The sequence below is a fragment of the Lithobates pipiens genome, unplaced genomic scaffold (genome assembly GCF_037356315.1).
Source record: "Lithobates pipiens isolate NorthernLeopardFrog02 unplaced genomic scaffold, aLitPip1_a1.2 Scaffold_28, whole genome shotgun sequence".
NCBI classification, from domain to species: domain Eukaryota; kingdom Metazoa; phylum Chordata; class Amphibia; order Anura; family Ranidae; genus Lithobates; species Lithobates pipiens.
The window spans coordinates 214,049,812-214,076,593 of record NW_027507789.1 but is presented as its reverse complement, the minus strand read 5'-3'; the positions used below and the strand labels follow the sequence as shown (position 1 = coordinate 214,076,593).

Here is a 26,782-nt window from a genome sequence, read left to right as displayed (position 1 = left end):
TGGCATCTTCTGACCACACTTACCAGTGAGAACTTCCAGCTGCTGGTATTCATGATCGATCGTCGGCTGGGCCCTGCTCTCCAGCCTTAGCAAAAATCACTGCTTTTCTATTCAGCTCAGTATAGCGCAGCCTTTCTCTACCTTGTCAACAAGGAGGAACCCTTGAAATAACTCTCCAACCTCAGGTAACCACTGCATAAAATTACTATATCTACAACCCGTGATGGTCAGTGGGAAGAAATCTCCTTACATTTGTGGTCTTTGGGAAGATTTACCGCATTACAGATAGATAAAATAGACCAATGGTGTCAGTGAGAACTTATCTGAGAAGCAGAAATTGCACAGTGCTCATGGAACTCTTAGCAACCTCTGGAGGAACCCTGGTTGGGAAACCCTGGTATTGACTATAGTTTTACAAGTCAGTTTAGTGTCAGGGTTCACTTACATGCCTGCTTTGTATTCAGAACTGCAGAGATAACTTCGCTGGGACTCTCAGCTCTGCTCCAACTGCCACAGCTATTACAAGACCTAATGGTGGTGTCACACACAGGGTCGGTGCTACTGCTTGGTGAACTGGGGCGCAGCCACGGCTGCTGGTTCGTACTGTTTGGCCTTGACATACAGTAGTCCCTGTCGTTGGGTATGTTTTTTTTAATATATATATATATATATATATATATATATATATATATATATATTTTTTTTTCTTTTTGATTTGTATGTTTAGTTATTATTATCTGTTAGTCCTCCACCACAAAGGGGAGCTCTGTGTGGTCTGGTGTGGGTTTCAGTCCCCAGTTTCTTCCTTTTGGCAGGTGTTCCTGTGATCCCCAGGTTGTCCCGCGTTCTCTGTTGACTCCGGCACCTGGAGTCCGGTATGCCACCACCCTGCCCTCTTTGAAGAAGGCAGCGCCGGTCATCGGTTTTACTGCTCATGCACGATCGGCCATCTTGCGCATGCACAGTTGAACTGTGGGTCTTGGACCGGGGCGAGTGCCGCTCATTGGATGGGGAACCGGTAGGGTTGCCACCTCATCCCTTTAAACCCAAACCCACATGAATTACACAGGTTCTGTGGCTGATTAAGATGGTAATTAAACTCACTTGGCACCTTATCAGCATCAAATTAGCCTCAGAACCCGTGTTCTCTCCCGTGGGGAGTATATAGGGTGGCTTGGCAGGTCATTGTGGAAACATTGGTGGTGCTACCTTTTTGTTGTTTTCCCTGGATGGGGCAGTTAGACTGGTAAGTCTGTGACAGCCTTGTGTTCATTTAGGAACTGCATTTTCCTGCACACAATCTCTGTTACTCAAGGTTTTTTCATCTCCTATGTTTCTTCAGAGAAATAAAATTGCTGACTGGGTGTCAATTGCAAGAAGCTGGTCTTTCCTAGGGTGCAAATTAGTCTAGCACCGTCCCTGGTCACACCCATGATGGGTTCTTCCTAAATCCTAACTCCAGCCAAAATCTTTTAAGATTTTGAACAGTGGAGAAGAGTTACATTTTCTGCCAGATTTTATTTCTGCCCATCCATTGGGAAGATTTTCCCGCACTTCATGTCCATGTGACACATGTACCCGAAATATGGGGAGTGGTTGCCACCAGGACAGGAAGGTGGAGAGTGCAATCAGATCATTGTACGTTTTTTAACCCTTCCTAACTCTACTAAGAATGTATTCATGTCTTTGTCCCCAGTGGAGAGATTTTACACCTCCTGGCAGAACGTGAAGGGAAATCCCCATTCACACTTGTACAACTTCAAGGTCTGGCTACTTTGGAGCAACTGTGATTCAACTTTGAATTTGACTTTTTGTCCCTCTGCAAAGTCGGACCCACTGTTGCATGTTTAACATTCAGGTACGACTTTTCATGCAACTTTTGAGGGTTAACATTGAAGTCTATGGCCCTCAAGTTGCATGAAGGTCAGACCAAAGTAGTGCATTAACTACTTTGAATGGTCATCATTTGAAAACATGGGGTACAAGTATAAATGGGGTGAAAAAGGGACATGTACAAAATAACACATTCTTAGTAGAATAGTTATAAAAGGTTTGAATTTTATCCTGGTCTCACCTGGACAGGAAGTAAGGGCAAATCTTCCCAACAGGGAGCCATATGGCAATGAAAACCTGACAGAAGAGCTAATTCTTTCCTACTCCATAGCAAAAGTTAAATATTGGCTGGAGTTGATCCTTAATATTTAGTAACAGTAAGCGTGTGACACCTTCACATCAACAATGTGTGATGATGTGAAGACGCAAAGCCCTGCAGTGAAAATCTCAGTACTGGCATCTTCAAAATGCCCAAGAAACTATGGAGTCATTTGTATTTCAGATGCTAAGCCAAAACTGAAATACCAGTTTTATGTGGCGTTGTCCTTTTAAGGGTCATGCGTCCATTGTGTGTCACTACCAATACTTTCCCAGTAGGGTAGATTATTTATTATGCTCCTATTATACAGAACCATCATATTCTGCAGCGTTGTACAATATAGAGATGTTCCAAGCAGTTCCGGGACAAGGTCATCCAGTGCCCAGGGCAAAGATGCCAAAATACCCCCCCCCCCCCCACCTCTCTTAAGGTTAGGGTCAGGGCACCCCCATCCCTGCAATAAACCATTTCGCCCAGGGCAACCATCCCTGCTGCCCACCCTTTGTCTCGGCCCTGGTTCCAAGGAATATGCAAGGGTTAACATAACCTAAACTGTAAAAGAAGCCTGACCACAGGAGCTTACAGTCTAACAAACATGAAATAAGACTTGTATAACTTTTTATTAAAAAATTATTCTCCATTGTACTTCCTTCATTCGTATTTTGATTTATCCCCAGCCCGTTTGACAGCAACAAAGTCCTATCCACACCAGGAATAAGCAACAAGTTATCATCAAGTGCCCGGAGAGTGTCTGTGTACCACTGGACTCCGCCCAACACACCCAGCTTCCGCGACAAGTTCTACCTTGTGAGTATTATCTGCGGTTTCACTTATAGAGGCGGTGAAATGCCTGTGTGCCAAAATGAACCAATAACTGTTGAGCTCTGTCATTTTTTGAACACTATCTATTAAAGTGGAGCTAAACCTTCCTATTGTTTTCAGCCAAGGAAGCTGCCATCTTGGCCTCTTGATCTTGATCTTTTGCTTCCCTTGATGTTGCACATGTGATCAGTTATGACATCAGCCATTGGATGGTTTGACAGTTTTGTTGAGAACGCAGCCAATGTGACAGTTACATTCCTGGCAGGTTTCGGGTATGTAACTGTTTTTTAAAACTGTTAAATCCATTGGGTTTAGTTCCCCTTCAGACTCCTTTCACACTGGGACAGTGCGGTCATTAGCGGTAACTGCTCATGTCATCACCGCTGTTAAAGCAATGCTTTTCCGCCGCTAACGAGGCACTTTTAACCCCTGCTCACGGCTGAAGAAAGGGTCAATGGCGCCCGTGTTGCGGCCCTGCTGAAGCACTTTGTAGGCGCTTCGGCAGCGCTGCCTATTCATTTAAATGGGCAGGGCGTTCTGGGAGCGGTGTATACAGCGCTCCCTCACCGCCCCAAAGATGCTGCTTGCAGGACTTTCTTTCCCGTCCTGCAAGTGCACCTTCCCAGTGGGGTAGCTTAAAAGGCGCTTTTCAGGTGCTATTTTTATGCGCTAAAACACCTGAAAAGCGCCTCGGTGTGAAAGAGATCTTAAAGTGGGACTAAATCCTTCTATCCTTTTCAGCCAGGGAAGCTACCATCCTAACCTCCTTGATCTGCAACTGCCGTGATGCTGCACTACTGATTAGTTATGATACCAACCATTTGATGGTTTGACAGTTTGGTTGCGTGCACAAGCAAATGTGACAGTTGGCATTCCCGGCATGTCGGGAATGTAACTATTTTTTTAAACTGTTAAATTAACAGGTTTAGTTCCGCTTCGAACTAAAAAAAAACCTCAGTCTGTTGCTTCTTTATTACTGTCCAGACACACAAATCCAAAGGAGAAGTCTGTCTGCAGGCCAAAAAAAATTCAAATGTTGGTAACTTTATTCATCCAGACCACAGAGAGTCCCCACCGGTGACCTCCTAGTAGGCAGGGCTTAAAGTGGTAGTAAACTCAGTAAAAAAAGATGCCATTAATACCCATGTGCAGCTCAGTGTAAATTACAGCTGACAGACAGGGGGAACATTTATGACACGGTCTCTTCTGTCATAAAAGCCCTACCTGTCAGCAGTTTAAAAAATGTATCTAATACCTCTTTAATTGTAGAGAGATTAGGTCAAGCCTTGTGGGTGAAATATGTCAGTGGGGTAGGTCTCGGGTGGGTACTCTCTTACCACCATTGAAATTTTCTTTGGTGTTTAGCCAGTCTTTTCCTTTGGAGTTGGGCAGTCTGTGGTGCAAAGGATGAGCCCCTGCTGGCGTTCAGCACCCGATCTTCAGATTCAGGTCTTTGGAGTATTGTACCCCATACTTTTACCCTTGTCCAGTCACAGCCTGGGAGTGGGGAAGTGACCAAGCTGTGTTTCGTAACAACAAGGTGGCCTTTGCTGTGTGACAGTGTTGTGGAAATCTCAGGACTGGATGGACAGAAATAAAATAAAACCTTTGGCAATTAAAAAAAAAATCCACATGTAATTCATCTGTGTATTTAGCAGTTCTCATGGAGATCAGCTTTGAATAATATATTTTGCATTGCCAGCCCTTTTTCTTTAAAAGTAGAACTATAGGCAAAACATTTTTTTTTTCATTTTGGATAGAATAAGGGAGGGTTATAACCCCTTTCATAGTTTTGTTCGCCATTTGTGACCCATTACGGAGATTTCCCTTCACTTTCTGTCCCAAAGCCAAACAGGAAGTGAGACAAAATCCCTGCAAATTAATGGAATTAATTTGGGATTTTTCCTCTATTACTTTTCTGGAAACAACCAAAAATCTGGGCTTTTCCTTTACTTTTACCTTCAACAATAAAGGTAAACAAGACAAATAAAGAGAGTGAATCTCCCTAATGCCGCGTACACACGATCGGATTTTTGGTCGGAAAAAGCTTTGATGGTTTTCCCGACGGAATTCCGACGGGATTTCGCTCAAGCTGTGACATACAACACGTACGACGGGACTAGAAAAAGGAAGTTCAATAGCCAGTAGCTAATAGCTTCCATCTCGTAGTTAAATCTGAGCATGCTTGAGTTTTTGCACGTTGGAATTGAATACACACGTCGGAAAAATTGAGAACCTGCTCTCAATCTTTTGCTGGTGGAAATTCGGCCAGCAAAATTCCGATGGAGCGTACACACTGTCACATTGTCCGACGAAAGGCTCTCATCTGTCTTTTGCTGGCTGAAATTCCGACCGTGTGCGTGCGGCATAACAGGGGGCAAAGAATGCAATAAAAACTGACAGGTGTTCTAATCCCTTTCCACTCTGTCCAAAAGTGAAAAACAAAGTTTGTCATAGTTTAGTTAGACTTTAAGCCCTAGAAGGTAATATAGCAAATCACAATTTATGATGTAATTGTGATGTAAGCACAGCTTGCAGTTGGAGAAGTGGGGAACAGAATGCTGAGATATAAGGATTAGTGTAAGTTGATGGACTTGCACTTGTCAGGGCCCGCCAGGTTTATGGCCTCTGTTTTTGGTGGGTCAACGCCTGCCAAAATTAATTTAGTGGTTTTAGTTAGCACGAGGAGGGGTTCTTATTTCCATCTTGGTCTCCGACGAGGAGCTTTTTAAGTCACTTCCTGTTCTGGTGTCCAACAGGAAATTAGGTCATCCCAGTGGTGGCACATAAAAACTCAACAAAGGTTCTCCCCCTGTCATCATTTACTGAATGTTTTTATATTATTACTAGTGCCCAGCGTTTGGGAGATTCAGCCTACTATATCTGGCTCAGTGACCACACAGAAAGGGAGGGAAAATCTCCCTAATTGGAACATAAACAGTATCTCTTCTTCAAAAAGTGTTGGTTGAGGGCCAGCTTTAACAGTCAGGATACATGGAAAATAAAACAAATAGGAAAACTATTAGAATAGATATTTTCTAAAAAAAAAAAAAAAAAAAGATGGGAATGTTACATTTCTTTTTCATTAATAGGTTCCAAAAATATGGTCCTAAATGTCAGTACATGTTAAATGGAAGACGCCGTAAATTAAATATTGTTTTTACACGTTTCTTACATGCTCATTGGGTTTTGTCTTTTCTCCAGCAAAGTGACCTGGACAGCACATACCCGTCCCTGGATAAGGATATCCAGACCCCATACATACTGAGCTATCTGGCCAGCAGTGGTCTTCTCAGGAGCCGCAGAAGTGTGGAGACCAACACAGAACTGAACAGCGTAGAGAGCCTACGGAACCTGGAGGAGAACGAGGATGAGGCCACCACACATCCCAGTCCACCATCCTCCTGCGGGGACACACTGCCATATTCTTCCACCCCAGAACTGAGAAACGAGTCACACCTCGACAGAGGCAACCAACCACAGAGCCACGAGACTCTGGACATTCTAAAAGAGACACCCAACCACTTCACACACCAGACCACGAAACCCACAAAGCTGGAGTTTGACAAAGACACCACAGCAGAGTCAATAGGGGAGAGCCTAACCAACATAATCGTTCTAGACGAGAATCCAGGGGATGAGGAGCAGACGTGTGGAGGTGCAGAAAGTGACAAAAGGGATTCGCTAGCAAGTCGGATGGAGGACGTCCTAGATTTGATCAGATCAGAAGATGTCACAAGGCAAAAGTTGAAGGACATGGAGCAGTCTGTTCTGAGCTTCAGTGAGAGAGTCAAGGTAAGGAAACTCAGGGGTCCCCATAGTCTGTAAAATTAAGCCCCATACACACTATCAGATTTTTTGCTGATTGTTTCCTTCAGATTTACCAAAACCATATAATATGAGGTCTAACATTAGGAGTTTCGATTTGTATGCAATCAGGCAGGTCCTTGCACTACATGGTTTTGCTAAATCTGAAGACAAAAATCAGCGGAAAATCTGATCGTGTGTATAGGGCTTTAGCCTTTACAAAATGAAGGGAGACCAAGGATGTCTCAGAAATAAAAAAAAATGTTGATTCGGGATTTATTCACAATATTCTGATTATATGCTAATTCAGGTCCCAAGTGTTGCTCCCATTAAATCTCTCCGGGGCTTTTACAGCTGACCAGTAGCTGTAGGGTGACTGTTTGCTCTATTCTAGGCAGGACACCGTTTATGTGATTTTCTTTCCTGCAGCTGTGGGTTGCAGGAATCCCTCCAATGGAGCTTTCGTGTTCTGCCGGAGGTGGGGGCGGGCGGCTAATGATTACTGCTAGCGGTAATTGCATGCTAGAAATTCGACATGGTGATTGTACCCAAATCAGTCTTTGAATCGACTTGGGTACAATCAGCCTGCCCGTAGATGAATCAAATCTCGGCTGGTTAAAGTGGTTCTGCACCTTAAAAAAAAATATTAAAAGCCAGCAGCTACAAATATTGCAGCTGCTGACTTTTAATAAATTGACACTTACCTGTCCCAGGGTCCAGCGATGTCGGCGGCAGATGATGAGCGATCGCTCATCTCTCTGCTGCCCCCGCCGCCATCCTCTGTCAGGGAATCTGGAAGTGAAGCGTTGCGGCTTCACTGCCCGGTTACCTACTGCGCATGCGCGAGTCGCGTTGCGCGTCTCTGCTGGTCCCCGCTGTGTCCTGGGAACTGTGTGTTTCCCAGAACACAACGGGGCATCTGTGGTGGTCTGTCCCGGAAGTGGGTGCAGATACCTGGATTATCCAGGTAACTGCACCCCCCTCCCCTCTGAAAGGTGCCGATTGTGGCACCGGAGGGGGGAGGGATCAGATGAGCGGAACTTCCACTTCAGGGTGGAGAACCGCTCTAAGGAGGGACGGGTCAAGATTTGATCCATCTATTGCCGGCTTTACAGTTGTTGGTTCTAGGTGGACAATCTGCCCCTTTTCAGTCTCTCCATTCCAGTCTTGAAGGGTTGCTTGTGCCTAGAACATCTGATTTTGGTAGTATGATTTCAAAAGTAGCCAAATATTTACCGTATGTGTGGAGAGGGGGCACACAAGACAATTAGCTTAGGGGACAGGAAGTATAAGGGCCCTTATTCCAAGCTGCAATGACACAAAACACTAAAGCCATGCAAAAACGATCCACTTCCAGACCAGTGACGTTTTTTTTTTTTTTTAGAGTCGGTGGTCGGTTCTCTTGTAAAAGCAATCCTAGTGGCTAACTAGCTGCTGGATTGCTTTTACAAGCAGCGGGAGTGGAACCCCCCCCCCCACCACCACACACCTACCACGGCTTTCTCAGGCTCTCCTGTCCCACTGCAAAACCGAAGCCCAACAAACCCCGGATCAGCTTTGATTGGCTAAGGCAGTGATGGCGAACCTTGGCACTCCAGATGTTTTGGAACTACATTTCCCATGATGCTCATGCACTCTGCAGTGTAGTGGAGCATCATGGGAAATGTAGTTCCAAAACATCTGGGGTGCCAAGGTTCGCCATCACTGGGCTAAGGTAATCCAGAAACGTTGACCTGACATCACTTTTGGTTTACCTGGATGTCAAAGGCACCATTTTAAAAAAATCAAAAGCATTCGAAAACACTGATCTTGGTGTTTTGAATGGTTTTAAGGGCAGAGGAGGGATTTAGAGTCTGTTTTATATTCCTTGTGGCAGCAATAAAAGTGATTAAAAAGAATTTTAAGCAACAGTGTAAAAATAAAATAAATGTAAAGTGTTTCCATGTGTCGGTCCCACGCGCATGCAATCCGTGATTGTCCCACACATGTGAGATATCTCTGTGTACCCCCGATTATGGGCAGTAATTCTAGCGCCAGACTTTTTAAAGCGTCGCCCATGGATAGTAAAATTGACTTCATTTATCGCCATTGCATCGGGCCGTGCAATTAAAAAGTGTGACATGTTTGGCATCTATCTCCTTGCCGTAACACCATCTTTTATATTTTCCCCAAAAATTGGGTTATGTATTGTGTTTTTTTGCATTAATATGCAAGAAAGTGCATTTTTTCCCCCAAAAAATTGCATTTGAAAAAAAAAAACGCTAAGCAAATACCATATCACATAAAAAAAAATTGCAACACCCACCAATTTATTCTCTGGGGCCTCTACTTTAAAAATAATATAAAATGTTTGGGGGGGGGGGGTGTTTAGGTAATTTTCTATCAAAATGAATACATGTGAACAAAAAGTGCTATAAAAGGCCCTGACTGGAAGTGGCTATATTGACTACTTTAGCAGCCCCTAAGCGCACAGTTTAAGGGGCCTTAAAGAGGAAGTAAACCCTGATGAGTTTACTTCCTCTTTCATTCCCTGCAAAGGCAAAGCATAATGGACTACTATGCATCGCATAGTATGAATGAATGAATGAATGAAATACTTATATAGCGCACAATGCGAACTGAATCGCCTCTAGGCGCTGTGGCGAGCTTTGATCATCTGCTAAAAGAGGAAGGTCTTGAGTTTTTTCCTAAAAGCCAGGTGATTTTCTTCCAGGCGGATGTTGATTGGTAGAGCATTCCATAGCCGAGGCCCTTGGACAGCGAATCTCCGATCCCCCTTGGATTTATACCGGGCTTTGGGCACGAGGAGGAGGTTTTTGTTGGCTGATCGAAGACTGCGGTTTGGTGTGTAATGATTTATTTTCTCCATTAGGTATTGCGGAGCTTCTCTATGCACGCATTTGTGGGTGAGGCAAAGGGTCTTGAACGTGATCCGATTTTTTACGGTTAGCCAATGTAAGCTCCTCAGTGAAGGAGAAATGGATTCCCAGGGTTTTTTTCCTGTTATCAGCCTTGCCGCTGTGTTTTGGATCAGTTGTAATCGCGCAAGTTGATATTGTGGTAATCCTATGTAAAGCGAGTTTGCGTAGTCCAGTCGTGAATTAATGATTGTTCCAACTACCACTGCTTTGTCATTCTTTGGGATAAAAGGGATGAGTCTGCGAAGCATGCGCAGCAGATGGTGAGATCGACTGACTACTGCTCCTATTTGCGCATCCATTGACATTTGTGCGTCTAAAATAACCCCGAGACTCTTCGCTTTGGTCTTTGGGGAGATAGTCTGCCCAAAGACGGTTGGTGGAGACCAGGAGGTTTTGGTTGCGGGCTTATGATTTTGGTGTAAGATAAGAAGCTCTGTCTTTGATTGGTTCAGCTGGAGGGAGTTGGTGGTCATCCAGTCCTCTATTGATTTGAGGCAGTTTTCAAGTTGTTGTTGGTGATCTTTTTTTCCATTGATCCGGAAATAAAGTTGCGTGTCGTCAGCGTAAGAGTGGAAGCAGAGATCTGAGCATCTGATGATTTGAAGGAGTGGGCGAATGTAAATGTTGAAGAGAACGGGTGACAACGGAGAGCCTTGAGGGACTCCGCAGGTGACTGCCCGAGTTTCGGAGAGGAATTTTCCTAGTTTCACTGTCTGTGACCGATTTCCTAGGAAGGACGCGAACCAATGGAGATCTATGTCTTGGACTCCGGCTACTTCTGTGAGGCGGACGAGTAGAGTATTGTGATCTACTGTATCAAACGCTGCACTTAGGTCTAGCAGTACAAGGAGACACGGCTCTCCGTCATCTGCTGCTTCGAGGGCGTCATCCCAAATCTTGAGGAGAGCTGTTTCTGTTCCATGACCCGGGCGGAAGCCTGATTGCAGCGGGTCCAGGAGTTTGTGAGTATCCAGGTGAAGTTGTAGCTGATGTACTACAGCTTTCTCCATGATCTTAGAAATGGTGTTGAGGCTTGTAATTGGCCTACGGTTGTTTGGATCCTGAGGGTCCAGGTTTGGTTTCTTGAGTAGAGGTTTGACGATGCCTTGTTTGAGGATGCTGGGAACAATCCCTTCGTGGAATGATCGGTTTATGAGGTGGGTTATGGTTGGAGCCACGATGTCGGAGCATTCTTTCAGTAGTTTTGTGGGGATGATGTCAATAGGTGAGGTACTGTCACGCAGTTTATTAATGATGTTTTTTGCGGTGTCTACGGTAATTGGGGATAGTGAAAATTTTGGCGGTTGCGGTATGTTGGTGCGGACATCCTCTTTATGTATTTGCTGGCTGAGGTTGGATGTTTTCTTCTGACAAATTGTTTCCCTGATGGTTTTGACTTTATCGATGAAAAAATCCGACAGTTTGTCACAGTAATCCTGGGATTCGCTTTCTGGGGGTTCTAGGCACACCGGATTCATTGATTGATTAACCAGTTTAAACAGTTCCCGTGGTTGGTTTGCGGCCGTTGAGATTGTATATGAGAAGTGGTCCTTTTTGGCTTTGAAGATTGCTTTCCGATAATTCTCTGTCAGACCTTTGTAGTTAAATAGGTTTTCCTCGGTGGGATTTCTTCTCCATGTTCTTTCCGCTCTTCTGCGTTCTTGCTTTAGTACGGAGAGGGAGCTATTAAACCATCCAGCATTTTTCTTCCTGATGAGAGCCCTGCGTTTTGGTGCTACCGAGTCTGCTGATTGCAGTAATGCCTTGTTCAGGGAGTTGAGTGTTTCCTCCGTAGAGTGGTTTAAGGTTATTGTAGATATTTTTTTGGACAGAGTGGTTTTGAAGGCTTCGGAGTACAGTTTTTAATGCGATCTGGTCCAGTGCGTTGTTACAGGTTTCCGTTTTGCGTTGGTGATGTTGGTAGTGATTTTGAATTTGATGGCGTGATGATCCGTCCATGGCAGAGTTATGTTGTCGAGTATGTTGACGTCGATGTTCTGTTTGAAAATTAGGTCCAGGGTGTGTCCTGACCCATGTGTGGGAGTCTTTATCAGTTGCTGTAGACCCAGTTCTTCTAGTTGATTGATGCAGGCAGTCGCGATGGGGTCTTTAGGCTCGTTTGCCCAAAGGTTGAAATCTCCGAGTGCCAGGAAATTTTTGAATTTTAGGGTGTGCATTGCAAAGGATTCCGTGAGGGGTGAAAGAAGATTGGACTTTGGTCCCGGTGGTCTGTAGCACAGTAGAATATGAGTGGTGTCATGGGGTGTTGGTTGAAAATGTAGCGTCAGGGTTTCCATAAAAGACACTGGGTTCTGAGATGATGGTTTAGTGAGATCCAGGTGACCTTTAAAGATCACTGCTAGGCCTCCTCCTTTTTTCCCTATCCGGTGTTCGGTTAGGATCCTGTAGTTTTCCGGCACCAATTCGGTGAGGATGGTGTTGCAGTCAGAGGTTAACCAGCTTTCGGTGATGAAGAGGCAGTCTACATTGTTCTCGATGATGAAGTCGTGTACTTCCAGTCTATGTTTGACTGCAGACCTGGCGTTTATCAAGGCGCAATCTAATTGTAGTGGTCGAGTAGATGTCTTCCTGTGGTTGGGAGCTGCTTGTCGTCCGGTTTTTAATAGTTGTTCTCTTTGAAGTATTTTTTGTATGGAAGATGGCAATGTGGTGTTGATGTTCCTTAGTCTGTGCAGAACTTCAGCTGAGTATTTGAAGTAGCACATGGTTTGTGGATGCTGTTGATGGTACTATGGGCCTAAGATGATGATCCTGATCAGGGTATTGATCCTGAGGTGGGGCTAGGTATCAGACTTGCCGCCGTGCTTGAGGCTATTAGCGCGCAAGTTGATCAGGGGATGCCTATATGGATGCGGAAGGAGTTGTTGTATTCGGTTGCTGGCTGTTCCAGCTGCCTTTACTTAAGGTGGAGGTCTCCGCTTAGAAAAGAAGTCTGGCTGTGATCTGGAATAGTCGTCCTAGGATAGCGTAAAAAATGGAAAGGAGGCCGGAGGTAGGGGTAGGCTAACCTATGGTTGTTCCAGAGGAAGGCAAAAAACCCCCTGACAGTAGCAGCCAAATGCACCAGTGGGGCAAAAATTCCTTCCTGATCCCCGTAGGCGGTCGGACAGAGTCCCTGGAACAATCACTGGGGGGGGGGGGGAGTGGAGGTGCGAGCTTACCTGGCTGCGGTTGTCCCCTTAAAACACTCTGATCCGGTGAATCTGGCTTGCTGTCAGCCTGACATTTCTGGAAAGCTGTCTGGTTGCCCCTTGCAGTGGGATCTTTAAAATGGAGGGGAGGATGGATGTAGGATAGAGGTTAGAGACTCCTGTCTATTAACTCTCCACTTTAGTTCAAAAAAATCCACTTGTGTTCAGAAAATCCACATGCAAGCCACAATCAATAGTAGCCCATTATGTGTCACTTACCTGACACAGGAGCCAGCGAAGTCGCCGCTGTCCCCTGTAGTCCGCCACATCCATCTTGTTGGTGGGGTCGCGCAGCTCCGCCGCTGTCATTCGGCGAAGCCGCGATGACGTCACTCCCGCGCATGCGCACGGGAGTTGACACGCGCGGCAGCTCCATTCTTTGAAATGCCGCGCTCAGTGCGCCTGCGCGCCGCTGTCTACGGCGCATGCGCCGTAGACAGCGGTGCCCGTTTTCGGGCAAATATCTTCTAAACCATATAGGTTTAGGAGATATTGCTTGGACCTACAGGTAAGCCTTAATCTAGGCTTACCTGTAGGTCAAAGTGGTTTGTAAGGGTTTACAACCACTTTAAGTGCTGCTTGAAGAATCAGGGCTAGTGACTGCTGATTCCAGCGTTGCATGATGGAGACTTCCTCCAGTGTTTATGTTTAAGTCATATCGAACGGGATTGTTTATGCGAGGTTGCATTCCATCACGCACAACGCATGTTTACATTTCATTAAAAACAAATCAAACGCCCACGCTGCCATCTGAGGGGGGTGATGGGCGAATCCGTGATAAGGCCTCGGTGATAGCTCAGTCTTCCTGCTGGGACCTGTCATCTTCTCAAGCCATAAAATGTCATTCTTATTCCATCAAGCTCAGCATGCGGCATGTGCTTACCTTTTTAGGTGGAGATCAGTGGGCTGCAAAACCCTTTTATTTCTGATCCCTCCCGTGGGCTTCTGTAGTGTGACCTCTGCATGCAAGAAGAATCTCACTGCTGGATCCTGAACTTCTTCTGAATAGTTAACCTCTTCAGCCCAGGAAGATTTGGCTGCTGAATGAGCAGGCCATTTTTTGCGATTCGGCACTGCGTCGCTTTAACGGACAATTGCGCGGTTTTGCGATGTTGCACTCAAACAAAATTGACATCCTCCCCCCACAAATAGAGCTTTCTTTTGGTGGTATTTGATCACCTCTGCGGTTTGTATTTTTTGCGCTATAAACAAAAAAAAGAGCAACACTTTTGGAAAAAACGCAAAAAACTATTTTTTCCCTCAGTGTAGGCTGATATGTATTCTTCTACATATTTTTGGTAAAAAAAATCGCAGTAAGCATATATTGATTGGTTTGTGGAAAAGTTATAGTGTCCACAAAATAGGGGATAGTTTTATGGCATTTTTATTATTTTTTTAGTAGTAATGGCAGTGATCTGCGATTTTTTTTTTTTTTTTTTTTTTTTTTTTTTTTTTTTTATATTGTGGCTGCGACATTATGGTGGACACATCGGACACTTTTGACACTATTTTGGGACCATTGGCATTTATACAGCGATAGTGCTATAAAAAATGCACTGATTACTGTGTAAATGACACTGGCAGGAAAGGGGTTAAACACTAGGGGGCGTTGAAGGGGTAAAGTGTGTCCTAGGGAGTGATTCTAACTGTGGGGGGGATGGGCTTCCACTCACATGACAGCGATCGCTGCTCCCGATCACAGGGAGCAGTGATCTCTGTGATGTCACAAGGCAGAACGGGGAAATCTCCCCGTTCTCCGGCTCCGTGACACCTTTCACCGGGAGACGCCCTGCTAGCCCCGCCCCCATTAAAGGGGACGTACAGGTACGCCCATTTGCTGGGGAGCAGAAAGCGCAGGGTCTGGAGGAGGACCAGAGGAGGGCTGGAGTTAGCTGCCAAAGGCTGCTGAATGCTGAGACAAGGGGGTGCTGCGGCTGCACAGGGGTGCAGGATCTGTAGGATGAGTTCTGTCCTCCTCTCTGCTGCTGACTGCTAAAAAAGGGAGAGGGGTGGCAGAGACAAGCCTCTACTCAGCCGCTGAGACAAGGTAGGGGGTGGAGAAAAGGGGTTGCCACAGCTGGCAGCAAGGTGCAAGGGCCACGTGTAATGACCCGGAGGGCCTCTTGTGTTTGACATGTGAAGTAGATCTTCTCTTTGGTGTGTTGCACAATTGACTTTGAGCAAAGGATGACTTCAAACAATGAATGATGGATCTTCAGAGCAGTTTTTTGCAAAATGACACAAAAGGGGGATTTCCTAAAACTGGAGAGTGCAAGTTCTGGTGCAGCTCTGCATAGAAACCAATCAGCTTCCAGGATTTATTGTCTAAGCTTAATTGAACAAGCTGAAGTTGGAAGCCGATTGGCTGCCATGCACAGCTTCACAAGATCCTGAGCACCCCAATTTTACCCCAAAGATTTGAAGGATCTTCACAATAGTGGAATGATTTAAAGCAACCCCCAAAGAAAATATTTTGTTTTTGACAAAGAAGGGGGTGGTCGGTGCCTTTGTCAGTTTTTAATTACCATATGTGGCACTGTGGGAAACTTCTATAAAGGGGACACATTTTTAGTTAAATGAGGAATGTTTGGAATTCCTTGCAATGTTTTTATTGCTGTCTGTGCCTGCCTGACCAAATGACAACCTCTTCTCTCATTTTATATATGGGTGTTGTAGAGACAGGAAGTGAGGAATAATCTCCCCAAGGGGGTGATGGAAGGAAATAATGTGGCAACAATTTACAGAGGCATTGGGGTTGATTTATTAAAGGCAAATAGACTGTGTACTTTGCAAGTGCAGTTGCCCCATCGCTCGCTTCTCTGCCTTTTGGCTAAGATCAAGTGTAGTATCTGTTCTTATCAGTTACCAAGTGGTGGCACTGTGCTACTGTCCCTGACCTATGGCGGTAGTTTAGGGGTGGCGGTGGCTATGCAAATCTACTTGGTGTAGTGGTAACCTGGACGGTTAGTATCAGGGAGATTCCAGACCGGACCGCTCGACGAACTGAGGGCCGTTAGTAGGTCTCCTTTAGCCTCTGATCAGGATCGAGAGCCGAAGACCGGGTCCCGAAAGAAGCCCGTGGTGTATGTGCCCCTGGAGTGGCAGTTCAGGGGTGCCGTAATTACTCACTGTGAGTTTTACTGGCACCTTGGCCACTGCACCATCACATTTTTTTCCGCCTTTTGGGCCGGGCCAGAGGAATTTTTATTCCTGGCCTTAGGGCCGGCCATTGCACCATAACAAATAGCACCATTGCACTTTCTCCACTTCCCTTTTCCCCACTTTATGTTTGTTTGTAGTGTCTGTCACTTTATGTTTTTTTATTTTTTTTATTTGGTTGTTGGTGTTTACACGTTTTGTTTCACGTTTGATTAGCAGGGTGTAAGTTGCCTTTAGTAAATCAACCCCATTGTGTCGATTAACATCCATTTGTCAGATCTTCCGTGTGTGGCCAGCCTTAGGGTAGTTGAATGATGATTAGTGTACGTCCAGCCTGCCTCCATCTCCTCAGATTTTACATTCGTATTCCCGCTTTCCTGCAGACGAGTCGCCCCGCGCACCAGTCGCGTAGCTCCATGGACAGTTTGACGGAGGAGACGGCACTAGAGAGTTTTGACTTCCTCAACGCGGATTTCAGCGTGGACGACATGTCGGTATTTGGCAGCGTTCAAAATCACAGCAAGAGGTAAAATACACATTGTGTCTGTGTAGAGGCTCCAAATATTTGCAGCATTTCCTGTGCGTGGAGCTGGGAACCCAAACCGAATGCTCCGAGTCTTTTCTGAAGGATTAAATAATATAGATCAGATGACTGATAGCCATGGAATCTTTCCCATAGTATGGTACGACGCCATAAGATTTGCGTGTGACTTTCTGATGGCATGCAGACCAATGAGCAGCATGACCGGTGACCCTCGCAGACTATGGGGTCTGTTTATAAATGTTCTCACACTACTTTTCAATTTCCAAATTTGTGTTATCAGATGCTGGAGTTGCCCTACGTACAGTAGGTGATATTGCAGCATATCTGAGCATTGTCCCTGTAGGCAGGATGAAGGTTCCACAGTTATGGTTCAGTGTCTGAATTGTCCGGGTTACCTCTGTCTTTGCTAATGTGTTATTTTGCGTGTGTTCCAGTAACGGGACCATCAACGAGTCTGCTGTTCGGTCCTCCTCTTCTAGCACTGAAGTGGAACACGCTGGACAGAGCACAGGACATGAGGACCTGGACAACCTTCTGTCTATCCACCTGGAGATCTGTAAAGCACTGCTGAAGGTAGGTGGCCTCTCCTCTAAGCAGTTTTGGATGTTTCGGGGGGGAAGGTTGTTTGAGTGACACCACTATGTTTTAGAGAGGGCAGAGCTATTGGTTGATTATAACGAATAAGTTATGTGTTCAATTCTAGGATATAAAGACACGCTCCATGCAAAATTGACTATCAGGCTCTGCCGTATACAAGTTTCCTTGGTCTTCATTGTTTCATCCAGACCAGGGGTCTCCAAACTAATTAGGCCCACTGCAAGACTCTATCTAGTCATCTGGTGTAATAAGAGACTCTGTTGGGGACCCTCGATTTTGGGGAATCTAATATAAGAGGGCTCTGATTTTTAACTGTGGGCTCAGGTTTTTTTGGGATTTCTTTGCTTTATTTACTGAAGTTTGTTCTATCTTCTAAATCAGATCATAAGAATTAAATAAAAAAACTCCAAGGAAAACAGATTTGTTAATTTATTAAAACTTTTTTTGGCCCATGAATATTGGTAAAATATACGATGTGGTCCTTGTTTTGAAAAGTTTGGAGACCTCTGATCCAGACAGTGCTGTAGTGTAGTGGTCTCCAAACGCAGGCCAGACATGGCCCTTTGCTTGCCTTTACCTGGCTCTGAAGCACTATTCCTCCCATTGATACACGACACTATTCCTCCCACTGACACAAACGATGCGGAACTATTCTTCCCACTGACACCAACAATGAGGCACTGTTCCTCCCACTGACACCAACAATGAGGCACTGTTCCTCCCACTGACACCAACAATGAGGCACTGTTCCTCCCACTGACACCAACAATAAGGCACTATTCCTCTCACTGACACCAACAATGAGGCACTATTCCTCCCACTGACACCAACAATGGGGCACAATTCCTCCCACTGACACCAACAATGGAGCATGTTTCCTCCCCTTAAAATCAAGGATTGGATACTGACTCCAGGACAATTTCTACCCCCAGTGGCCACAGTCCAGCCCCCGCAGAGTCTGAAGGACCGTAAACTGGCCCTTTATTTAGAAAGTTTGGAGACCTCTGCATTACCAGTAATCTTACAGCCCTAGGAACTCCCGACTTGTGATCTGGGAAAGGAATTCTTGAGTTCTCCCACTGCAAGTCCTACTGTCTCTTACAGTGAGACCCATGCCAAAAATATCAGTGGCAAGATGTTTTTCACAGCCACCAATTAGATTAAACCTGCCGCATAAATACACTATATTACCTAAAGTATTGGGCTGCCTGCCTTTACACACACATGAACTATCATCGCATTCCAGTCTTAGTCCGTAGGGTTCAATACTGAGTTGTCCCACCCTTTGCATCTATAACAGCTTCAACTCTTCTGGGAAGGCCGTCCACAAGGTTTAGGAGGGTGTCTATGGAAATGTTTGACCGTTCTTCCAGAAGAGCATTTGTGAGGTCAGACACTGAGGCCTGGCTCAGTCTCCATTTTAATTCATCCCAAAGATGAACAATATTGAACAATACAGACTAAGACTGGGATGCCATTAAAGTTCATGTGCGTGTAAAGGCTGGCGTCACAATACGTTTGGTAATATAGTGTATGTCTTAAGCCAAAACGTTTAGATGGAGTATGGAAGGGTAAGATCCCCTGCCAGTTTTTTTTTGTTTGTTTTTTTGCTGCTTTTGTCCCATTGGGGAAATCTTCTTTTACTTCCTTCCCCAAAGTCCCTTTCAAACAATAGGTGTGCTGGTAGAGTGCTGGACCCAAATTATGACAGGTAGCATTTTACGTCCAAACATTTTCTGTCAGCTAAGGTATCCTTCGAGGTCCCCAAATTGGTCTTCAGGAATGTGACTGACATAAGTCCAGTTAATCTTTATTGCACATGACAAGAGTTCAGAAGAGAAAGCAACATGTTTCGGGGGCGCAATTTTCTCCCTTCATCAGGGTTTAAATTCTGGCAGTTAATAAGGGGAATACTGGACATCAAAAGTTAAAGTTAAGTCAAGTTAAAAAGATAAGTTACATACCTATTCGGGTTACTAGTCTATGACCTGCCAGCATTTAAGCCCTGGTGAAAGGTGAGTATTGAAGGCCTGAAACATTGGCCTTCTCTTCCGACCTCTTGTCATCTGCTGTGAAGATTTACTCAACTTACTTTAGATCTGTGGTGACCTCATCCTTTTCACATTCCCAAAGTTACAACAGGAAGGAAGCTAAAATATCTGAAGCAAGGGATATACCAAGCTTAGACAGTAGTCACTAAATAGATGTCCCTATTAGAAGATTTCCCCTCTATTCCTGTTCTGGTGACACCTGTGACATTTTAGATTTTTAGCGCTTGTGACAGGACAAATTTGGAGGGTGAATCTAAATGCAGCCAGGGTTTCTAACCCTCTCACGTCCTATCCTTGATGGTTTATTGCAGAAACTGATGTCCCGAAACACAGCAAGGCTCATTCAGAACCATCTTGTGGAAGAACTGTCCTGGCAGAGAGAAGTCCTGGAAGATTTGTCTATCATCTATTTCCAGAAGGCGGAGGAGAAGGTGTCTATTGAAGATAGTAAGTATGACTCTCCCTTCCTTTTTACATACTCAGTGTACCTCCTAAAGATTCTCTCCAGGCAAAAGTGTATCCAAACCCCAAAACAAAATTGTCAGATATTGCATCTTAACGGTCCTTAGACATGGCGGCTGCATTCATTTTCTTATTCTTTAGCCTTGTTCCCTTTAATTTCAATATATCTGTGTTTTGATACAAAGGGGCCAATTCACTAAGAGTTAAATAATGGCTAATATTATGCGCTAAAATACTGCGTACGGCAACAATTGTGCAGGTATTCAATTCACTGAGAATTTGGAGTTAAATACCCAATGTGGTATTTGTTTGGATTAGCGGTAATTCCTGCATTCATTAATAATAGTAATATACCGCATTTAGCTGTTTGCTAAGGAGCCCCACTCCAAAGCACCTTGTTGATGGGGGCAAGGGCCTCATCCCCACAACCGTGGCCGGTGATTTTGGGGGTTTGCCAGTAGGGGGCTAATTCAAATCTGGAAGACCCCCCCCCCCCCCCCCCAATGTATGAGTAGCAGGTACATTTTTGACAATTCTTTTATTAAAGAAAAATAAAATAAAAAAATAGTGTCCCACGATGTAAATCCATCGTCAATCAAGCCTGGACTGGGGGGGGGGGGGTGTGGTTTGTTTTTCATACTTTTTGATTGTCTGCTTTTTTTTTTTACAATCAGCTGTGGGGAGGGAAGCCCGCTAACAGCTGATCGGTTGTTAAAGACGCGGCAGCCCACTTCCTGGCTCACTGCTTAGCATCCAGCTATTTGTCAAAAAACAATCTGTGGGTCCCCCAACCCCCGGGCTGTTTTTTGACAAATACCGCATGTGATACCACCAACAAAACCCTTGGGGTAATTATTGCATGTTTTTTTACTCTCTGGTCCTTTTGGAAATTGGACTTTTTGTAAGGCAGAAGGTTTTTCTTATCTAAATGCATTCTATGCATTAAGATAAAAACCCTTCTGTGTGCAGCAGCCCCCCTAATACTTACCTGAGTTCCCTTTAGATCCAGCGATGTTGTAGGAATGTCTCTGCTGCCCAGGACTCCCCTATCCTACCTTGGCTGAGACAACAGCACGGCGCCATTGGCTCATACAAAGTCAGTCAGCCAATGAGAACAGAAAGGGGATGGGGCTGGGCCACGGCTCTATGTCTGAATGTGACTCAGCTCGGGTGCCCTCATTAGGGATGATCTCCGGCGTGTTCGTATGGTCCACATGCAGAGCCTGCCAGGAAGTTGACACAGTGCTGCGCTAATCAGACAGTGAGACATTGCCCGATCTCTGCAGCCGCGCATCTGGGCAGTGTCTCGCTGCCTGTGATTAGCGCTGTGGCGACTTCCTGGCGGGCTCTGCACGTGGAGTATGCGAACACGCCGGAGCTCATCCTTAGCCCTCACAGCAAGCTGCTTGCTGTGGGGACGCTCAACAGGAGGGAGGGCCAGGAGAGCTGAAGAGGGATCAGAGAAAAGGAGGATCTGGGCTGCTCTGTGCAAATCCACTGCACAGAGCAGGTAAGTATAACATGTTTGTTATTTTCACCGAAAAAAAAAAGCAAGACTTTATAATCACTTTAAGAGCTTTTTATGCAGTATTTACTCATACTTTTTTTTTTTGGTTAATACTGCATAATCATTTTTTGTGTGTGTGTGAATTGGACTTAATTTACCGCATGCGATAATTTATGCAAATTAATAACATGATGCCCTTCTCGCATGCGGTAAATGTTAGTGAATTGACCCCTTTGAAGATTACATTCCCTGAGTGAGTTTTTGGTTTCTTTGCTGTCTCTCTGCAGTCTTCCCCAAGACCAAGAAGATCCGTCATTTCCTGAAGCTGTGGGAGAGCTGTACGCAGCCGGAGTGCCTCTGGTTCTGCTCAGCGGAGACCTTCCTCAACCGGCTCAAGAAAATGTTTGTGACCAAAATCAAAGGGAAGCACCCGGGACAGCTGGAGGCAGGTGAGATGCTGGCCAACGTCACTGAGCCCTCTTGCACACAGGGCATTAGAAAACACTGTACCGGCATCACGAAAAAAAAACACACTTTTAGTAGCTTTCTGCATTGGCGTTAATGGGCATTTAGCAGCGTTTCTCTGCCTCTTTAGCCTCATGAACACAGGGCATTTTTACAGTCGCTTTTACCAGCGTTGGATTTTTTATTTATTTTTTGCATCTTAAAAACGCATCTCCGTGTTATTCTATGTGTCCATGCACACATAGGCTTTTAGGAGCTGTAAGTGGCATAGGCGTTTTCAAGCTGCAAAACAAACCCAGGGCCAGCGTATTCAGGAGACCAGCGTTACAGTGGTAAAAACGACTCCTATCACATGACCACACTTCCGCACCCAGAGGCAGGGCCGGCTATACAACTAGGCAGCCGCCTAGGACGCTCAGTGGCTGGTTTCCCTACTCTCTGTCTCCTGCCAGTCTCCATGCTAGGTACGTTTTCGGTGCAGTGCCGACTGTATGCAGTAATGCAGGCAATGCCTCTGTCTGTCTGCAGCATGTAACTAACTCAGGCAGTAGCCGTCCCATCCGTATGTAAGTAGTGTCAGAGGCGCAGAGCAGCACCGGAGGACTGTGTCCCGATGTCCCGGGGAAACCTCTATGATCAGTGCCCTGTCTGTCTTTCTGAATCAGGAGTGTGAAGGTGAAGTAAGAATAAGCTGCTGCAAAAGGGGGGGGGGGGGGGGGTAAAGCAAATTGTTTGCTTTGACTTTGGCTATGCAAAGCTTGTTTGTTGTGAGGGTCGCAAATACTTGAGCCACATAATTAGGAGAAAACAGGACTGTTTTTGATGCTGTTAAGCACACCTTGAAGCTGGTAGGCAGTCAGTCTCATTGGGGTTGGTTTACTTAAACTGGAAATTGCAAAATCTGGTGCAGCTTTTCATAAAAACCAACCAGCTTCCAGGTTTTATTGCCATAGCTTATTTGAACAAACTGAAGTTAGAAGCTGATTGGTTTCTATGCAGAGCTGAACCAGTTTTGTACCCTCCCAGTTTTAGTAAATCACCCCCATTGTGGCAGGGACTGGCAGACTCCAGGTGCCCTCTGAATCATACAGACATTTCAGACTTTTCATTCATAAGAATGACTGAACAGAGAAAAACAGCCCTATCTATGTTGGTTGAAGGTCCATAAAACCTCATTAAAATCCCCAACATACTCTGTCAGATTCCATTGATAGCAACAACAGAGCAATTTATGAGCCTTCAAATGGAATTTGAGTAGACGTCTCAAACCTGCGTCCAGCACAGAGTATGGCGGGAGCATGCGGACGCCTTGTAATGGGAAGTGAAATGTTTCTGTATATCGGAGGCTTGGAATAATGGAGTCTGCAGGCGCTGGGGAGGCGGAAATGTGGCTTGTAGCGTCCGTTCCTCTCCCGGCAGATCACGTTACACGTACCGCTCTTCCTGTGTTAGGCAGACTCGGATGCTGAAATGGGCTGTTATAGAGCTAGCTTGACTGAAATGGGAGCCGTGCCCACGATGGGGAAGGAGGCAGTGATCTGTCGGAATCATTATCCACTTACATCTCTTCCTCCTGTGTTTGCGCTATCAGATTTCTCTGTGCCCCGTTCATGGTAAAGCCATTACACAGCTCTACAGTCTCTGATCCCGGCACGCTTCGCTCTGAGCCGTGTGTGCTGATATTTTCCAGGCTGTAAACAAATCTTCCATGTACCAGATTCAGCGCAGACCACTGATCTGTATCAGATTAACCCATTGCAATCAACCCAAACCATTCATTTATAGCTGGTGACATGGATCCCCTGACAAACCAGTGTTCCCTAAAAGTCCTGAAGGACTTGTCTAACTTTAATAAATGCAATTCAAAATCCTTGTGGAATTTTAAATAGTATTTTTGTTGGAACATCGCAGCAGAAGGGGCGAGACTCTGCCGGAGTCCCTAAGCAATACCTTGCCAGAATCCACCCATTCAGCGCCTTGAAAAAGTATTCATACCCCTCGAAACATTTTGTCATGTTACAACCAAAAACATAAATGTATTTTATTGGCATTTTATGTGATAGACCAACACAAAGCGGCACATAATTGTGAAGTGGAAGGGAATTTGATAATTGGTTTTCAATTTTTTTTTTACAAATAAATATGTAAAAAGTGTGGTGTGCATTTGTATTCAGCCCCCTATACTCTGATACCCCTAACTAAAATCTAGTAGCACCATTTGCCTTTAGAAGTCACCTAATTAGTAAATAGAGTCCATCTGTGTGTAATTTAATCTTAGTATAATTACAGCTATTCTATAAAGCCCTCAGAGCTTTTTAAGGGAACCTTAGTGAACAAACCGCATCATGAAGGCCAAGGAACACACCGGACAGGTCAGGGATAAAGTTGTGGAGAAGTTTAAAGCAGGGTTAGGTTATAGGAATAAAAGAACTGTTGCACACCACAGGAACGTTCCAACGATTTTATTATTATAAAATAGCAATAAACAGCCAACAAAGACAGTGTGTCCGAACCCAGGAGGTGACACGTGCGTTTCACGTGAATTTCCCACTGACATCAGTGCTTCTTCAAAACCTGAAGGTTAGGTTATAAAAAATCCCAAGCTTTGAACATCTCACGGAGCACTTGTTCAATCCATCATCCGTAAATGGAAAGAGTATGGCACAATTGCAAACCTACCAAGACATGGCCGTCCACCTAAACTGACAGGCCGGGTTAGGAGAGCATTCATCAGAGAAGCAGCCAAGAGGCCCATGGTAACTCTGGAGGAGCTGCAGAGATCCACAGCTCAGGTGGGAGAATCTGTCCACAGGACAACTATAAGTTGTGCACTCCACAAATCTGGTCTTTATAGAAGAGTGGCAAGAAGAATGCCATTGTTGAAAGAAAGCCATAAGAAGTCTTTCAGTTTGCGAGAAGCCGTGTGGGGGACACAGCAAACATGTGGAAGAAGGTGCTCTGGTCAGATGAGACCAAAACTGAACTTTTTGGCTTAAAAGCAAAACTCTATGTGTGGCGGAAAACTAACACTGCACATCACTCTGAACACACCATCCCCACCTTGAAACATGATGGTGGCAGTATCATGTTGTGGAGATGCTTTTCTGAAGCCGGTCAGGGTTGAGGGGAGGATGGATGGAGCCAAAAACAGGGCAATCTTAGAAGAAAACCTGTTAGAGTCTGTAAAAGACTTGGGGCGGGGGTTCACCTTCCAGCAGGACAACGACCCTAAACATACAGCCAGAGCTACAATGGAATGGATTAGATCAAAGCATATTCATGTGTTAGAATGGAAGTCCAGACCTAAATCTAATTGAGAATCTGTGGCAAGACTTGAAGATTGCTGTTCACAGATGCTCTCCATCTAATCTGACAGAGCTTGAGATATTTTATAAATAATGGACAAAAATGTCACTCTCTAGATGTGCAAAGCTGGTAGAGGCATCCCCAAAAAGACTTTCAGCTGTAATTGCAGTGAAAGGGGGTTTTACAAAGTGTCAAAATGCTTAAAACATTTATCATTTTCCTTCCACTTCACAATTATGTGCCACTTTGTGTTGGTCTATCACATAAAAGACCAATAAAACACATTTACGTTTTTGGCTGTAACGTGACAAAATGTGGAAAATGTCAAGGGGTATGAATACTTTACTGTACTTCTAGACACAGGCAGTCTCTGTGAACATGCCAGGCCCTCTTTACCTGTAGCATAGCCTCTCGCCCTGCATCTGTCTTTCAGGTGAAGAGACTATACTGTAAGTGACATGTCTGTTTTCTCTGCAGTTTTTCGGAGGACACTGGAGCAGATGTTCAGTTTTGGAGGGATCCTGACTACAAATGAGGTTTCGGAGAATGTTGTCTCCATCTTTCTCTTCTATGGGTACCTTCGGCGATACCATGTAGTGGATCTGGAGAAACACTTTGCCGCACTCACCAGGGAAGGTAAACAATCATCTTATTGTATATTGTAGAAGGCGGCTGGGGCGGCATGCTTCCAGCTCATAAAACCAGGAGGGGATCAAGTACAATTGCTAGAAAGGCCCTTACACATTAAAAAGATAGTGGGGGGGGGGGGGGAGTATTTGTGTTGCTAACTGCACACAGATGTTGGCTATAAAGAGGCCCTGTCACAGGAGTGGGGTTGTTCAAGGTGGTTTAGAACTAGAATTAAGTCATTGAAAGGGTAAGTTGACGTTTCCATAAAAATGAGAAGTTGAACTGTTTCCAAATTTCCGAGCCATCCCTCCAGTGGCAAGCGCTCATTAGTGAGTGTCGCCACGTGACCGCACTAACCAATTCAAAGCCATTCTATTTTCTGGGATGCTTTACAAGATAAAGACACCTCAGATGCATGTCTCATTGGTCAGCATGGTCACGTAGCTGTGTTGACCAATGAAAGCTTGCCATTATAAGTAAAATGATGGATATTCACTCTGGGACTGTGTTTTGTAGTTTTCACAGATCGCAGCACTGGCTGCAGTGGGGTCCAGAGGACTGGCCAAGATATTTGGCGATAGTTCACCTTTTTTGTGCAAAGATGAACTTACTGTTTTAGTAATTTTTGGCCGAGTATCTGATATACCAGCGGTGGTCAACTTACTTGATATGTATGTGGACCACACCGTTTCCAAGTGGATTTCACATAATGTGCAGTGAATATATTACTACGGTAAGCTTTAAGAGACTGCAGCCATGCAAAAGGAGATGGTCATACACTGCAAACATACAACAGCAGATGGTCAGAAACTGCAGATGGTGGTACAGGAGATGGTCAGAGACTGTAGAGGTGGTACAGGAGATGGTCAGAGACTGCAGAGGTGGTACAGGAGATGGTCAGAGACTGTAGAGGTGGTACAGGAGATGGTCAGAGACTGTAGAGGTGGTACAGGAGATGGTCAGAGACTGCAGAGGTGGTACAGGAGATGGTCAGAGACTGCAGAGGTGGTACAGGAGATGGTCAGAGACTGTAGAGGTGGTACAGGAGATGGTCAGAGACTGTAGAGGTGGTACAGGAGATGGTCAGAGACTGCAGAGGTGGTACAGGAGATGGTCAGAGACTGTAGAGGTGGTACAGGAGATGGTC

At 45.1% G+C, this 26,782-nt stretch overlaps 1 protein-coding gene and 1 pseudogene across 1 annotated transcript in view; both read left to right on the top strand.

The window, feature by feature from the left end:
- Nucleotides 1-26,782, top strand: part of RIPOR3 (RIPOR family member 3) — a 192,757-nt gene that overhangs the window by 151,808 nt on the left and 14,167 nt on the right. The window contains exons 12-18 of the mRNA XM_077460523.1: nucleotides 2,830-2,959; nucleotides 6,179-6,769; nucleotides 16,457-16,599; nucleotides 17,052-17,190; nucleotides 19,577-19,712; nucleotides 21,522-21,683; nucleotides 25,483-25,641. Of these exons, the coding sequence (XP_077316649.1) occupies nucleotides 2,830-2,959; nucleotides 6,179-6,769; nucleotides 16,457-16,599; nucleotides 17,052-17,190; nucleotides 19,577-19,712; nucleotides 21,522-21,683; nucleotides 25,483-25,641 (1,460 nt within the window). The remainder of the gene's footprint in view (nucleotides 1-2,829; nucleotides 2,960-6,178; nucleotides 6,770-16,456; nucleotides 16,600-17,051; nucleotides 17,191-19,576; nucleotides 19,713-21,521; nucleotides 21,684-25,482; nucleotides 25,642-26,782) is intronic.
- LOC143937538 (U2 spliceosomal RNA) lies at nucleotides 15,725-15,816 on the top strand (annotated as a pseudogene).